The sequence below is a fragment of the Mustela lutreola genome, chromosome 9 (genome assembly GCF_030435805.1).
Source record: "Mustela lutreola isolate mMusLut2 chromosome 9, mMusLut2.pri, whole genome shotgun sequence".
Lineage (NCBI taxonomy): Eukaryota > Metazoa > Chordata > Mammalia > Carnivora > Mustelidae > Mustela > Mustela lutreola.
Window position 1 is genome coordinate 55,346,229 of NC_081298.1, and position 14,418 is coordinate 55,360,646.

Here is a 14,418-nt window from a genome sequence, read left to right on the forward strand (position 1 = left end):
CTGCGACGCCCCGCAAGGCTCCGCATGCCCTTCTCCAAAATGGCCGCAGGTCGGCGCCCGGGACGCTGGGCGCGCTCCCAGCGGAACCCAGGAGGGGGCGGGGCGGGGCGGGGCGGGGCCGGTGGGAGCGCGGCGCTAATTGGCCGACGCGGCCAGCCTGGTCCCAGGCGCCGGTCAGTAGAGGCTGGCGCCGCGGCCTGGGGCTGGGATGCGAGGGGGTGCGGGCTCCCGGCGGCCGGGGTTCCCGTGAGTAGCGGTGACTGCAGCGCGGGCGGGCGAGGTCTGCGGACGCCGCCGGCGGCCGGCCGTGTCCGCCGCGGGATGAGGAAGCGGACCGATCCCGTCGCCTTGGAGCATGAGCGCTGCGCCGCCTCGGGCTCGTCCTCCTCTGGCTCGGCCGCCGCGGCGCTGGACGCCGACTGCCGCCTGAAGCAGAACCTGCGCCTGGCGGGCAAGAGGCCGGCAGAGCCGCGCTGCGCCGCGGACGCGGGCATGAAGCGGGCTCTGGGCAGGTGAGGCGCGGCGCAGGGGCGAGGCCCCCTACCTGGCGCGCAAGCAGACCTGGATCCTCTCGGCCCTCCATAAGTTTCTTGCCTGCAGGAGCGCCCCACGTCTCCCTTCCACACTCCGGTGTCCTCTTCCGATTCTCCTCCATCCTTTCCCCTCGCCTGGCCCGCGGGTGCAGCCCGTGGGCATCCTTTCCCCAAGGTATCTGCCTGCGGGAGCACTCCGACGGCCCCCTCCCTCCCCGGGTGTCCTTTTCTGGCCCTCCGCGGAGCTCAGCCCCGTGTCCGCGACGGGCTGGACCAGTGTCTCCTCCAAGGGCTGGGAGCAGCGGGCAGTCACGACCCCGCGTGGGAGAATAGAGGAGAGCGGGGGCGGGGGGCGTCCCCTGTGAGGCTCCCGGCCGCCGGCACGTAGATGAGACGCAGAAGCGCAGGCTCCTGAGCCTGTAAGCGTTGGGGCTCTTCGCCTCAGATCTGCATAGAACTCAAAACCGAGCGCCCCTCGTGCTGGGCTGGCTTGTGCGGAAGCTTACCTGTTTTCGGTTTCTCTGGTCATTTTTCTCGCGTAGCTCGTCGTCAGAAGTGGCTTTCTCTGCTCACAACTGCTGGACGTTTGGGGGAAGGTTAAATGCGCTGTGCCCAGGGGGACACCGCATAGCCAGCGGTTGTAGGGAAAACTGTCGTTGGTTGTGCAGGTGCTTGAAATTTGGACTGAGTTGTCTCCTTAGGAATTTCCGTAGAGTCTGGAAGTCCTAGTTTTTTGCTTTCTCCCTCTGAGTAGGAGATGAATGCAGGTAATGCATTGAATCCAGGTGAAGCTGATTTCAGAATTAAGATAGTGTATTTCACAGGGACAAAGCTCTCGTATGCTAGTTTCGTAATCTGGCTGGTTATAGAAGGTATCATTCATGGCAAGTGTGAAGTCTGGATGTTTCACGGTTTTGAACAAGTTACTATGTAATGTTCTCAGGTGTTACAGAGTTCTTTCTTTTGGGGTCAACTGGAATGCCCTTAATTGACACTGGCCACTTCAGTGTCAAATATTTATCAAAATAGTCTCTAAAAATATCAGTTTCATTGCCTAAAAGATCACGAAATTGAAAATATGAATATTTGGATAAATAAAAATATAAATATTCCGATAAATATTTTTATTTATCGGAATATTTATATTATAGAAATATTTACCCAAATAGACATTTCAGCATTTCAAATTCATTGCTTAAAAGGTTATGAAATTAAAATGCAGTCTCCTCTAAGTCAGTGGTTTACATTCTTGCCAGAAGGGCAGGGACTGACAGTTTTTTTGTTTTTGTTTTTGTTTTTTTTGTGTGTGTGCAAAGTTATCTAGTAGCAGGTCAGTATCTTTTGTGAATCTAATTTGTCCTCTTTTTTTTTTTTTTGTGGAAAGGTTTATCTGCATTAAAAACTCATAAATAGCTTTAGTGTACTTTTGTTAACAGGTTTGGCATTACACCGAGCTAAGTTTGGGAATTCTTCCTTTGAAGAAATGAAATTGTTAAGCCCAAGAGTGTTTGGGGAAACAGTGCTGGCCTGGTACCTTCCTTGAAAGATGTACTGTATTAAAAGGGTATGCTTATTTTCATTTTTGTATTGGGACAAAGAGAGACATTCAAGAGGTGCTCATATTCTTTGGAGGAACGAAAGACTGTTAGGGAATAAAAAGTAAAGCAGAGGGCAGGAAAGCCAAGTTTGCATGTTAGCCCGTGGCTTCCTTCCCTTCTTGGAATGTTCTCCTGGACATGATTCTGCTTTGTTTTCTTCCTCACCCAGGTCTCTGCCCAGCTGTCACATCCTTCTGTCCTCAGAGAGGCCCTCCCTCTCTGAGAGACCAGCCTATGCAAAATAGACTTCTTGCCATTCCCAATGCCCTTATTCTGTTTTCTTTTTTCATCACACTTAACCTGCCTCGACCTTACAATTGTCTGTGTACTTAACTTGCTTTATTGGCTGTCTCCTCCCTACAAGAATGGAAGCCCTATGAGAGCAGGGGCATTGTTTCCTCCACGTTTCTATCTCTAGTGTATGGCTATTGTAGGTGGCAGAAAATACTTGATTTAATTATCTGTTGTGTAAATTCCCAAGAAGTGGAATTGCTGGGCCAAGGAGTGTGTGTTTATAATTTTGAAAGGTGAGGCCAAAGTGCCCTCCAGTGTACCAATGGATACTTTCCCCAGCTGTGTCAGTTGCCTCTCTTCCCCCCAATGCTGAATGTTACCAAATATTTTTTATCTTTTTTCTATTTGATTGATGAAAATGACATCCTGTTTGTAACTTTAATTTGCATTTCTAATTGTTAGCTGGCAATTTTTGTGTGTTTTTATAAGCCTGTTGCTTACCTTTGGGTCTCATTATCTGCCTTTTCTTTGAGTCCTATTGTGCACATTTTCAAATATTCAAAAGTAGGGGAGACAATATAATGAACCTTGATGTATCCATCACATCTTCTTCTTCTTCTTCTTTTTTTTTTTAAAGATTTTATTCATTTATTTGACAGACAGAGATCACAAACAGGCAGAGAGGCAGGCAGAGAGAGAGGAAGGGAAGCAGGCTCCCCCCCAAGCAGAGAGCCCGACGCGGGACTGGATCCCAGGATACCGGGACCATGACCTGAGCCTAAAGCAGAGGCTTTAACCCACTGAGCCACCCAGGCACCCCTCCATCACATCTTCTTAAACAGTATCATTTGTCATTTGAATCATTTGTCTCTCCTCCCTCCATTTCTTTGTAGGATGGAGAACTAGAATATTTTAAAACAAATGATTTTATTCATAACTATTTCAGAATTAACAAATGATTTTATTCATAACTACTTAAGAGTATAACTTGGGAACTGGAACATATAGGAACTTGAAATAATATAACCTCATTGCTATATTTATCAAAACTTTTTTATGTTTATCAAAATTAAGTTTATTGTCTATTACTAATTTAATCCAAATTAAATCTACATATAAAATGTTTGTTTAAAAATCCTGTACATTTCTTAAGTGTATTCCTAGTTATTTGTCTTTTTTTGTTGTTGAAAATAGGACCCTTTCTTATGTTACATATTTCTATTATTGTACTTAATAATTTTTTTAAAGATTTTATTTATTTACTAGAGGGAGCACAAGTAGGGGGAGCAGCAGGCAGAAGGAGAAGCGGACTCCCCCCTAAGCAGGGAGCCTGATGCAGGGCTTGATCCCAGGATGCTGGGATCAGAACTTGAGCCGAAGGCAGAGGCTTAGCTGACTGAGCCACCAGGGCACCCTGAAATTTTATTAAATTACATATTAATTTTGTACTTATTAATTTTGCAAGCAGCAACTTATGTAATCATAGTGGTTTTTTTTTTTTTTAAGATTTTATTTATTTATTTGACAGACAGATATCACAAGTAGGCAGAAAGGCAGGCAGAGAGAGAGAAGGAAGCATGCTCCCTGCTGAGCAGAGAGCCCGATGTGGGGCTCGATCCCAGGACCCCGAGATCATGACCTGAGCCGAAGGCAGAGGCTTTAAACCACTGAGCCACCCAGGCACCCCTGTAATCATATTGTTTCTAATAGTGTTTGCAGTTGGTTCTTTTGGATTTTCAGGTATAATATCATATCAGTCACAAATAATAAGAATTTCATTCCATGTTTTCTACTTTTTATGTCTCTTGTTTCATTTTTTTGGTTGCATTGTATTTCCAAAACAAGATTAAATACTGGAAATGCTAGTGGGTTCTTGTCTTGTTCCTTACTTTACTGAGAATGCTTTTAGTGTTTTTGCCACACTAGTTATTTTACTAAGGGGTGTGTTGTTGCTATTTGTTTTGTTTTTTTTTTATCAAAGATGGTTGTTGAGTTTTATGAAATGCCATTTAACATCTGTGAAATTATCATTTAGATGTTCTTTCTTGACTTGTTGATATGGATTATAGTAACAGATTTTATGTTATTGAATCATCATCATATTATTGAATCATCTGTGAAAACTCTGCTAATATGTAGCCAGGTGCTATTAATATTTTACTTAGTCATTTTACATTGTTATATGTGAAACTAGTTTGTAATTTTGTTTCTTAATGTACTCTTTATCAGGTTGCTTTATTGCTTTCCGTAGCTTTATTCAAAGCTTTCTCTGCATTAGCTAGTTTAAATACTCTTGAAATTATCGGTTTCTTTAAATTTGGTGGAATTCCCCTGTGAAATTACCTAAGCCTGGTGCTTTTTTAGATTTGCTATCTCTTTCTGGGCTTAGTTTTGGTGATTTACATGTCCATAGAAAATCGCCTGTTTTATCCAGCTTTTTCCTCTGTATCTGGGGCTGTTATCACTGTCCTGTTCCCTAATTTTGTGTGCTTACATTTTTCTTTTTCCTTTTTTCCCCTTTGATTATTTAAACTAGCAAATGGTTATACACTGAAGTATTTTTTCTTTGGAAAAAAATCTTTTTTCCCAATAAAATTTTTTTGTTGTTAATTAATTCTGGGAGACCAAGATGCTGCTGAGGGCTCTGGAGAAGTAGAGAGAACATCTTCCATCTGAAAGCTGCTACTGCACCTCTTCTGTTGCTGCACCTGGCAGGAATGTGGCCCTAAGATGGCCAGATCATCCGGTATCTCAAGAAGAGGATGTGTGTATGTGTGTGTGTACTCAGACTTTGTAAACGTTGGCAACTAGTTCAGATAAAAACAATAACTTTGGAGTAAGATAGAACAAAACATTTTTTGTTTTGTTTTTAAAAATTTCTGGATTCATCGTTTTTAAAGGTAAATGTTTAACTTGTGTGTTAACCCTGCATTCCATGAAAGGAGGGACTAGATATTAATTTTGTGCAGTATCTGGTAATTTTTGGCAAACAAGGAGTTTGTGGGCTTTTCCTGTTTTTTTTTTTTGTTTTGTTTTGTTTTGTTTGTTCGTTTGTTTTGTTTTGTTTTTGTCAGTAACCCTGGAGTTCTTTGGAATATGCCTTAATGGTGTGAGTGATGTAATTTGGACCCTAGGAAGGTGGTACTGAGATGTATGGGTCTGTGTGTTTCAGTGAACTAGTTTTTATCCTTCAACTCCCAGCTCATCAGTGGATCTGCAGGTGATTGGGATCATTGGGATGAATGGGAGGTTTCATAACCAGTGATCCTTGCATGTAAATACAGAGGAACTGAGGCATCATCCTTGGTTCCTCCTTGACCCGAAGCAAGGGACTTCATCCAGCTGCTGATGGCTTTACTGTAATCCAGAAAGGCAGGTGCTGAGGTTAACAGCCCTTTCCTTCAGCATCATTCTTGAGCTCACCTTAGAAGGTGCTTTGCGTGGTATCTCTTTTTTCTTTCCTTATACACTGAGAAGGTGAGAGTGTGTTCTGAGTTAGCTTTTGCCATTAAAATGTACTTTTTTCAGTCCCCCTTCTTCTTCCACTTTCGAAGAGTACATTGTGTGCCTGGACTGTGACAAGCAAGGGAACAGGATTTGTTTATGGCACTTCAGCTGGGTCTCTCAGCTGAGTTCATTTCTTTCCAACTGCGATTTATCTTATCAAGGCCATACTCCAGCACTGGACCTGGGACCCTGAGATTTGGCACTTCTCTGGTGTCTCCCTCTTTGGTGGGATTTTGCGCCCTGTATCTCTGCTTCCTTTCCCATTCCTTTTTAGTCAGTGCATACTCTCCCTTCTCAAGGGAGTGTCTCTTGTATGGTAAGCAGATAGATACTGCTTATGTGTGGGAGATATTTTTGAGTAGATCAAAGTCTCCTGAAGACATTATCATGGAGGTAGCCTTGGGAAGAGGCATAGAAGATGGGTCATCTTGTCAGGGTTATGCTGACAGCAGTGGAGACAGGCTGCCTTTCCAGACTCATGATCCTCCTCCTCCTCCCACTAGGACACTTTTCTTTACAAAATGAAGTCTACAGGAAAAATTTTTACTGTAATATGATCTTGAATACTGACAGATTAAGTCAGTGCTCTTCTCCCAGAGATGATGCTGCAGAATTTGGGTGTAAGTGGGTTCGTGCTTTGACAGAGGACTCTTTCAGCACAGGGAGTTGGTAAGTCATTTGTTTTGTCTTGAACTGAAGGCCAGTTGGGAAGGGTCAGTTAAGAGAGGAGATGCTGACACAGGGAAGAACAGTAGTAGGAAACTTTGCCTGAAATGTCCATTTAGCCAACAGATCCATTATTTGGGTGTGGTTCTAGTTGTAGTATCATTTGATATCTTGTAGGATATCACTCACATAGATGTGGAGCCCCAAGCAAGTGTTTCCAGGTTTTGTGGGTTGGGGAGACTTGTTCAACTTTTTGAGTTTGTTTCTTCCTCTGTGACGTAGGTATATAAATGCTTTCCCTATAGGATTGGAGTGAAGCTCATATGTACAAAAGAGCTGGGTATATGATCAGTGCCCAATCAGTATAGCACCTTATAGTTTGGCCCTCCCCAGGGTTACTACTAATACTATTAAGTACAGGTCACATCTTGTGGACTTTACATTCTATAGGGGAGGCAAATAACAAACAAGTGCGTATGATGTGCGTCACATGCTTGGGGTGTTAAGGAGATAAGTAGGCCAGTAAGGAGCACCTGTGATATGTACATGGTTTAGGTGGCAGGAGACCTTTCTGACAGAGGACATTTGAATAGAAGCCACTGGCCTCTTTAGAGTGGAGGAATGCCTTGCTGTGATGTTCATTACCTTGTCACTCTGACAGCTGTGACAAGGACAGACTGGAGGGACTGGAGGGCCAGAGGGAGCAGGAGAACCAGTTAGGAGTCCTCCAGGTAGCAGATGATGGGGCTTGGCCTGGCAGTAGTTGTGGAGGGGAGAGGTGCTGCATTGTGGATCTGTTTTGAAGGAGATGTCAGTAAGACTTGGGAGATAGATGAGTGTGAGAGAGCAAGGATGGCCAGAGATGTTTCACCAGTTTTCTTTTGAGTGATGGGAGGCAAAGGGCTGCCATGCACTGAGATGGGGCAGTTGTGGGAAGATCAAATGCTTTGGGGGGTGATGAGCTTGGTTTGGGGCTTATTGAGACCTCCTCCTAGCAGTAGCTAGAGTAGTAGTAGAGTTTGGGAGAGTTAGGTTGACTTCTGACCGTTAGCCTGCAGAAGGTACTTAGAGTCACAGTGGGGTGGGGGGGAATCAGGGCTGGGCCCCAGGTCCTCAGTGGTTAAGGGCTGGGAGAAGAGGAGGAGACCTGGAGGGAGCAAGGGAATGGATTAGGAAGAGTGGTAGGAGGAAAGGGTCAAGGCAGCTGGGTGAAGAAGCCTTGGGTGACATGGAGATGAGTGGTTTACAAGAATGGGAATGGTGGAATGGTGGGGATAAGAGCCTAATAGAGTGGCTCAAGGGAGAGATGGAGAGAAGAAATGCAGATAGCTTTTTAAGGAGCTTTACCATAAAAGGGAACAAAAATAAGGGGGATCCCTGGGGTGGGAAGAGGCTTCTGACCAGTGCTGTTGTTAGAGCTCATTGCTCTGCTCAGTAGGATGGTCCAGTAGGCATACACTGGCCATGCAGATGCTGGTGACATGGTGTCTCTGGGACCCAACACCTTAAGGCTAAGTGGAGGGTCCCCATACATGAAGACAGGCCAACGGGGCCATGAAGGTGCAGAGAGGTGGTTAGATTTGTTGGGGAAACGTTGGTAGTTGTCTTCTGCATGCTTCTACTTTCTCTGTGAATTAAAAGCATGGTTGTCCACTGAGGGGACACTTCCAGAGGAGCTGCAGGTCTTTCTTTCCCTTTCACTTCTCCACCTGGACAGTCCTAGTTCTTTGTCCTTGACTTAAACAGACTGATCCACCATATTTGCTAAACAATAATGTGAACAATCATGCTACCTAGCAGGGACTGTCCATTTTTTTTTTCGGACATGTAATGTTTCAGAAATGGCTCCCATGGGAAGTCATTTCAGCTGTGAGCTCTCGTCTGAGAAGCCACACATGTTTCCACACAGTTTAGTGCTGCCTGGTTGTGGGGGCCTGAGTGGAAGGGCAGTGGCTCCACAAGGTTCCTGCACACAACCTCACGACAAGGGGATAACAGTTGGAGGTGGAGGTAGGAAAAGGAGCAATGTGAGCCGAGGTCAAGATAGAGAGATTGTGTGTGACCCAGGTAGAATCCTTACTTTCCAGGTTTCTCTAATACACAAAAAACTGTTTCTAAAATAAAATTTGTCTTGAGATGGCGCTTGTGGACTTGAGTTGTCTTAGTATCTGTGTTCTGTTCACCTGGTATGGAAGTGTCCTAAAAGGTAAAAAGAAGGGAAGGTCAATGAGTGTCAGTGTGAGTAGTTTCAGAAGAATAAGACACTTATTTTTGCAAAGATGAAGGCAAGGAAGGGGTGTCACTGAAGGAGTACAGCATATCTCCAGAATGCTAGACTTTTGGATCTTTTCTTGAAGTTTGAAAGAAATTGCCCTAAAGTTTAGGATAAGAAAAGAAAGTTCAAGTTGTTTTCAGTTCGTACAGACTTGTGAGATCTCCATGCAAGGTTTAGATATATTGACTGAACTATTCATAATGGAAAGGAATGTTCAGGGTTGGAGCAGGGGTCATTTTGATGCAGTCTTGATGAGTGCTCAAGAGACATATATGGCTTTTAACTGTTCTCTTGTACAAGTGAGACTTCCCACATTTTCTTCTTTCATCCTTGATTTGTGCCATCCTTGGTCCTGGAGGATCATTTCGCCACCACCTGAAAATGGCCATGTCAGTGGCAGGTGCCCAAAGATTGTTTTATTCAGCACACGGTTACAATACTTGGGTTGTTGGTCAGATGCATGCTAGGCTCTGGAAACATAAAGATGGAAGGAAACCGTACCTGTTCAATGGAGTTTGTTGTCTGTCAGTTTTTACTTGTGGCAGCCACCAGCTCTTACACTCAAGTATTTTAATGATATCTATAGTAAAGACAAAACACAGGCATGGCTGGAGATGGTTAGTCTGGTCTCACTTTTGTCTTTCGTTATTCTGACATTTTTTTGCGTGCCACGTTATCTTCACAGAATCTTATCTTTTAGGCTCTCACTTCCTTGACAGGTTGTAGTGCATCCTCTCAGTGCCTCCCTGGCTTACCAAGGTTTCTGTAGATATAAAAAAAAAAGAAATCCTCAGAGTTGGGGGACTCAGCACACTTCAACAAGCCATGTCATGGCAGAACTTTTGGGAAGGTTTTGATATTTGGCTTAGGGTTCTAGAAGGAAGGGACTGTTAAACCAGTGTAGGCTGATTGGGAGCCTGCCTGGACAGCCTCAGGCTTCAAGAGAAAGCGTGAGGGAAATTCTGCAGGCTCCAAGGCAAGGATCTCCAGGGATGGTGGTTGCCATGGTGAAAGACAGCCCCTAAAGAACCCTCTCTCTCCCTCTGTTACTCTCTCATTTAAATTTTTTTCTGATTACAAAAGTAATAAAAATTTCTTTCTTGTTTTTTTTTTAAGATTTTTATTTATTCACTTGACAGAGACACAGCGAGAGAGGGAGCACAAGCAGGGGGAGTGGGAGAGGTAGAAGAAGGCTCGCTGCCAAACAGGGAGCCCAATGTGGGGCTTGATCCCAGGACCCTGGGATCATGACCTGAGCCGAAGGCAGACGCTCAACGACTGACCCATCCAGGCACCCCAGTAACAAAGATTTCTTAATAAAAGTTTAAAACAGAAGATAACGAGAAAGTGGAATTTCCCTGGATGATTATTGTTAACAGTGTGGCATATATCAGAAATATTGCTTGCATGTTTGTTCTTTCATTCATCTAATAAATATTTTTTTGAGGCCTATTTTGTGTAAGAGGATGCGGACCAAATGTTGCACAAGAGCCAGATGGGTCCCAGCCTTTAGAGAACTTACATTGTCATGAAGGAGAAAGGTAGCAAAAAAGGTAGTGTTTAAATATATACAGTGACATTTCAAAGGGGGTGCAAAATGGTATAAAGAAAAATAAAGCAAGATAGTGTTAAACATAAGACAACAGGCCCCAAATGGAGTCCCTTATGCTAAGCCCTACCTGGCCAAACCAAGACCTAACTTAATTATAGCTTCAGCTCTCCCAGAAGTGGAATCTTAAACCGCTCATTCAGGAATTGCTTGATCAGCACTAGTGAGGTTATCTGCCTGACAGACCCCTGCCATCCCCTAAAGTAAAGTGACCAGGCAATAACCAACCCGCTTTTTTGGCCAGTGTAACGTCCGTATTCCTGCTCACTTCTCTGCCTGTAAAAGCCTTTCATTCTGTATAGCTCCTCCAAGCTCCTATCTGGGTTAAATGCTGCCTGATTTAGGAGTTGTTGAATGGAGCCAATAAGATCTTTAAAATGCACACAGTTGATTTTTATTTTTTATTTTTTGGAACACTAGGTAAAGCAATTGTGTGTAAAGCACCTGAGAACAAGCTATACTATAGTGTCAAATATTTTTATCCCTGGCAGGAGAATAAGGCCTTTTTACAGCAGGACAATTCTGCCAACATCCTCATGATTTTTTGTTTTCTTCTCCGGAAACAAAGAGACATTTATGGATTGCTCTTGTGTATTTTTTTTTTTTTTAAGATTTTATTTATTTATTTGACAGACAGAAATCACAGTAGGCAGAGAGGCAGGCAGAGAGAGAGAGGAGGAAGCAGGCTCCCCACTGGGGTCATGACCTGAGCCAAAGGCAGAGGCTTTAACCCACTGAGCCACCCAGGTGGCCTGCTCTTGTGTATTTTATTAAGGCCTTAACTTTTTCAATTCTGTTGAGTGAAATTACCCCCAGTACTCACTGTGTTCGAATAAGATTTTAAAGACTGTTCTTCAGGTTTCTATTTGTGAACTAAGAAGAATTTAACCAACTATTAGTCTTGGGGAATGAATCCTGGCTTTACTCTTTTGTTCATTCTCCGAGAACACGAGATAATATATATGTTATGCAAACCTTTCTATGTTATATATTACATATGTATTTTATGTACCAAGTCGCCCCTTGAATGGCATCAACATGGGGGGTTAGGGATAACCCAGTCCCATGCAGTCAAAAAAACGTGTATAACTTTTGACTCCACAAAACTGGGTCGTGGAGACTTTATGATGTCTATTATAGAAAAGAAGCTACTGATAGCTTATGTTAACTAGAAGCCCTACTAATAAACAGTTGATTAATACCTATTTTCTATGCTATGTGTATTATATACTGTATTTCTTTTTTTTTTTTTTTTTTTAAAGATTTTATTTATTATTTATTTGACAGAGAGAGAGAAATCACAAGTAGGCAGAGAGTCAGGCAGAGAGAGAGAGAAGCAGGCTCCCGCTGAGCAAAGAGCCCGATGCGGGGCTCGATCCCAGGACACTGAGATCATGACCTGAGCCGAAGGCAGTGGCTTAATCCACTGAGCCACCCAGGCGCCCCTATATACTGTATTTCTATAGAAAGTAAGCTATATATAAGAAAATTATATGAAGAAAGTCATAAAAGAAAATGTAGCAGGGGTGGCTATATTAATATCAATGTATATTTCAGAGCACAGAATATTATGAGAGCTAAAGCAAATCATTTCATAATGACAGATCAGTTAATCAAGAGGACATAACAACTTTGGACATTTGCATGTGTAATTAACAGCTTCAAAAATCTGTAAAGTAGAAATAGAACTGTGAGAAAAATAGACACATACATGATTATAGCCAGAAATTTCAATAACTGATAGAAGTAGGAGACAGAAAATCAGCAAGGATGTAATAGACTGGGGTGCCTGGGTGGCTCAGTTGTTAAGTGTCTGCCTTCAGCTCAGATCATGATCTCATGGTCCTGGGATCAAGCCCCACATTGGGCTTCCTGCTCAGTAGGAAGCCTGCTTCTCCCCCTGCTTGTATTCCCTCTGTTGCTGTCTGTGTCAAATAAATAAATAAAATCTTTAAAAAAAAAATTATGTAATAGACTTCAACAACACTGTCCACCAACTTGCTTGACAGCCTGTCCAACAAAGGCAAATACTTGTTCTCCTCAAGTGCACATCAAACCAGATCATATTATAGGCCATAAAACAAGTCTCAAGAACTTTAAAATAATTTAAGCCATGCAAAGTCTGTTCTGACCATAAGGAATCAAATTAGAAGTCAGTAAAAACAAGATGTCTGGAAAATCCTGAAACATGAATAACACATGAATAACACATGTGTGTTAAACATGAATAAAACATGAATAACAAAAAGTGAATATCACACTTTTGGATAAGCCATGGGTCATGGAAGAAATCCAAGAGGAAATTAGAAAGTAGTTCAGAGAGAAGCAGACTCCCCGTATCAAACCCAAAGTAAAAAGAAAAAAAAACATAATAAAGATCAAAACAGAAATCAAAGAAATCGAAAATGAAAATAATAATGTTCATATAAGTTTAATCTGTAATGGGCAGAAACTAGAAATGATCCAGCGTGCCTGGCTGGCTCAGTCCGTGGAACATGTGATTCTTAATCTTGTAAGTTTGAGCCCCATGTTGGGTGGAGAGATTACTTAAAAATAAAACCTTTAAACAAAACTGGTAGCAATCCAAAACCCAAATGTATGTAAAAGCAAGTTGCATAGCCCCACAGTGGAATATTACTCAGCAATCAAAAGGAATGAACTTGGACCATAGAGGATATTTGGGGCAGTGAAATGACTGCAGTAGAAACATGTCATTATCTATTTGTCCGAACTCTTAGAATGTACAATACCAACAGTGAACCCTAAAGTAAATGGATTCTGGGTGGCAAAGATATGTCAATATTGTTTCATCAGTTGTAATAAATGCTGGGTATAGTGCTGGGTGTTGATTATAGGGGAGGCTGTGTTTAGGGCAGAGGTCTATGTTAAATCTCTGTGCATTCTGCTCAGTTTTGCTGTGAACCTAAAACTTTAAAAATGAAAGTTTTTTTTAAGACAATAATGAACAAATAAACAAATGAATCTCAGAATAATTATGCTGAGTGAAAGAAGCCAGTCAAAAGATAGGCATTTATATGGAATTATCCTGTAGTTGCAGACAGCAGATCTATGACTGTTTGTGGTGGGGACCGGGGACCAGAGAGGGGCAGAAGGAAGAGTTAAAAGGGGCAAGATGAACTCTTGGGGTGATGGTTTCAAAAGTGTTTACATGTGTTAAAACTGATAAAATTACACACATTAAATATTTGCAATTCATATCAATTGTATTTCAAAGTTGTTTAAGATACAAAACAAATGCTATAGAGCTTTCGCATGAACATTTTGAAAGAAAATTTTTTTCCCCAGCTTTCATTCTCACCTGTGTACCTGCCACCACTAGGAACTGCTGTGGGTTTGGCTGTCACCAGCCTTTGGGATTCTGAACATAGTTGGGTGATCAGAAACCCTAAGGAGAAAATCCAGGGGAACTGAATTTTACCATTTTTTAAAAGATAGTATTTTATTTTATTATTTTAAAAAAGATTTTATTTATTTATTTGACAGAGATCACAAGTAGGCAGAGAGGCAGGCAGAGGGGAGGACAGGGGAAGCAGGGTCCCAGCTGAGCAGAGAGCCCGATGCGGGGCTCAATCCCAGGACCCTGGGATCATGACCTGAGCTGAAGGCAGAGGCTTTAACCCACTGAGCCACCCAGGCACTCCTGAGTTTTACTATTTTTCTTTCTAAAGATTTTCTAGATATCGGTCAGTATTATTATTCATTCCAAATGAGGATTTAGTTGAATAGGAAGAGTGGACCAGACTTCCAGACCAAGGACCAGAAGTCATTCCCTAACTGAGGCCTTACCTTGAGCAACTTATTTAATAGTGACGAGCTTACCTTCCACGTCTGTATGCTGGGGGGATTATCTGTCCTGCTTGCTTCACTGAGTTGTACTAAAATTGCAACAAGATCAGATCAGCTCTATACAAGTATAAAGTGGCATAATGCTTTTCTCTTTCTACTCACTGGGTCTTCTTTTACTTTTAAATTAAA

The 14,418-nt window shown here is 42.6% G+C and overlaps 1 protein-coding gene across 2 annotated transcripts in view; it reads left to right on the forward strand.

Moving 5' to 3' along the window:
• Positions 1–171: 171 nt before the first annotated feature.
• ABHD12 (abhydrolase domain containing 12, lysophospholipase) overlaps positions 172–14,418 on the forward strand; it is a 99,033-nt gene continuing 84,786 nt past the window's right edge. For both annotated transcript variants that reach the window (XM_059134250.1, XM_059134251.1), the window contains exon 1: positions 172–512. In XM_059134250.1, coding sequence (XP_058990233.1) covers positions 322–512 — 191 coding nt within the window. In that variant the 5' untranslated portion in view covers positions 172–321. The remainder of the gene's footprint in view (positions 513–14,418) is intronic.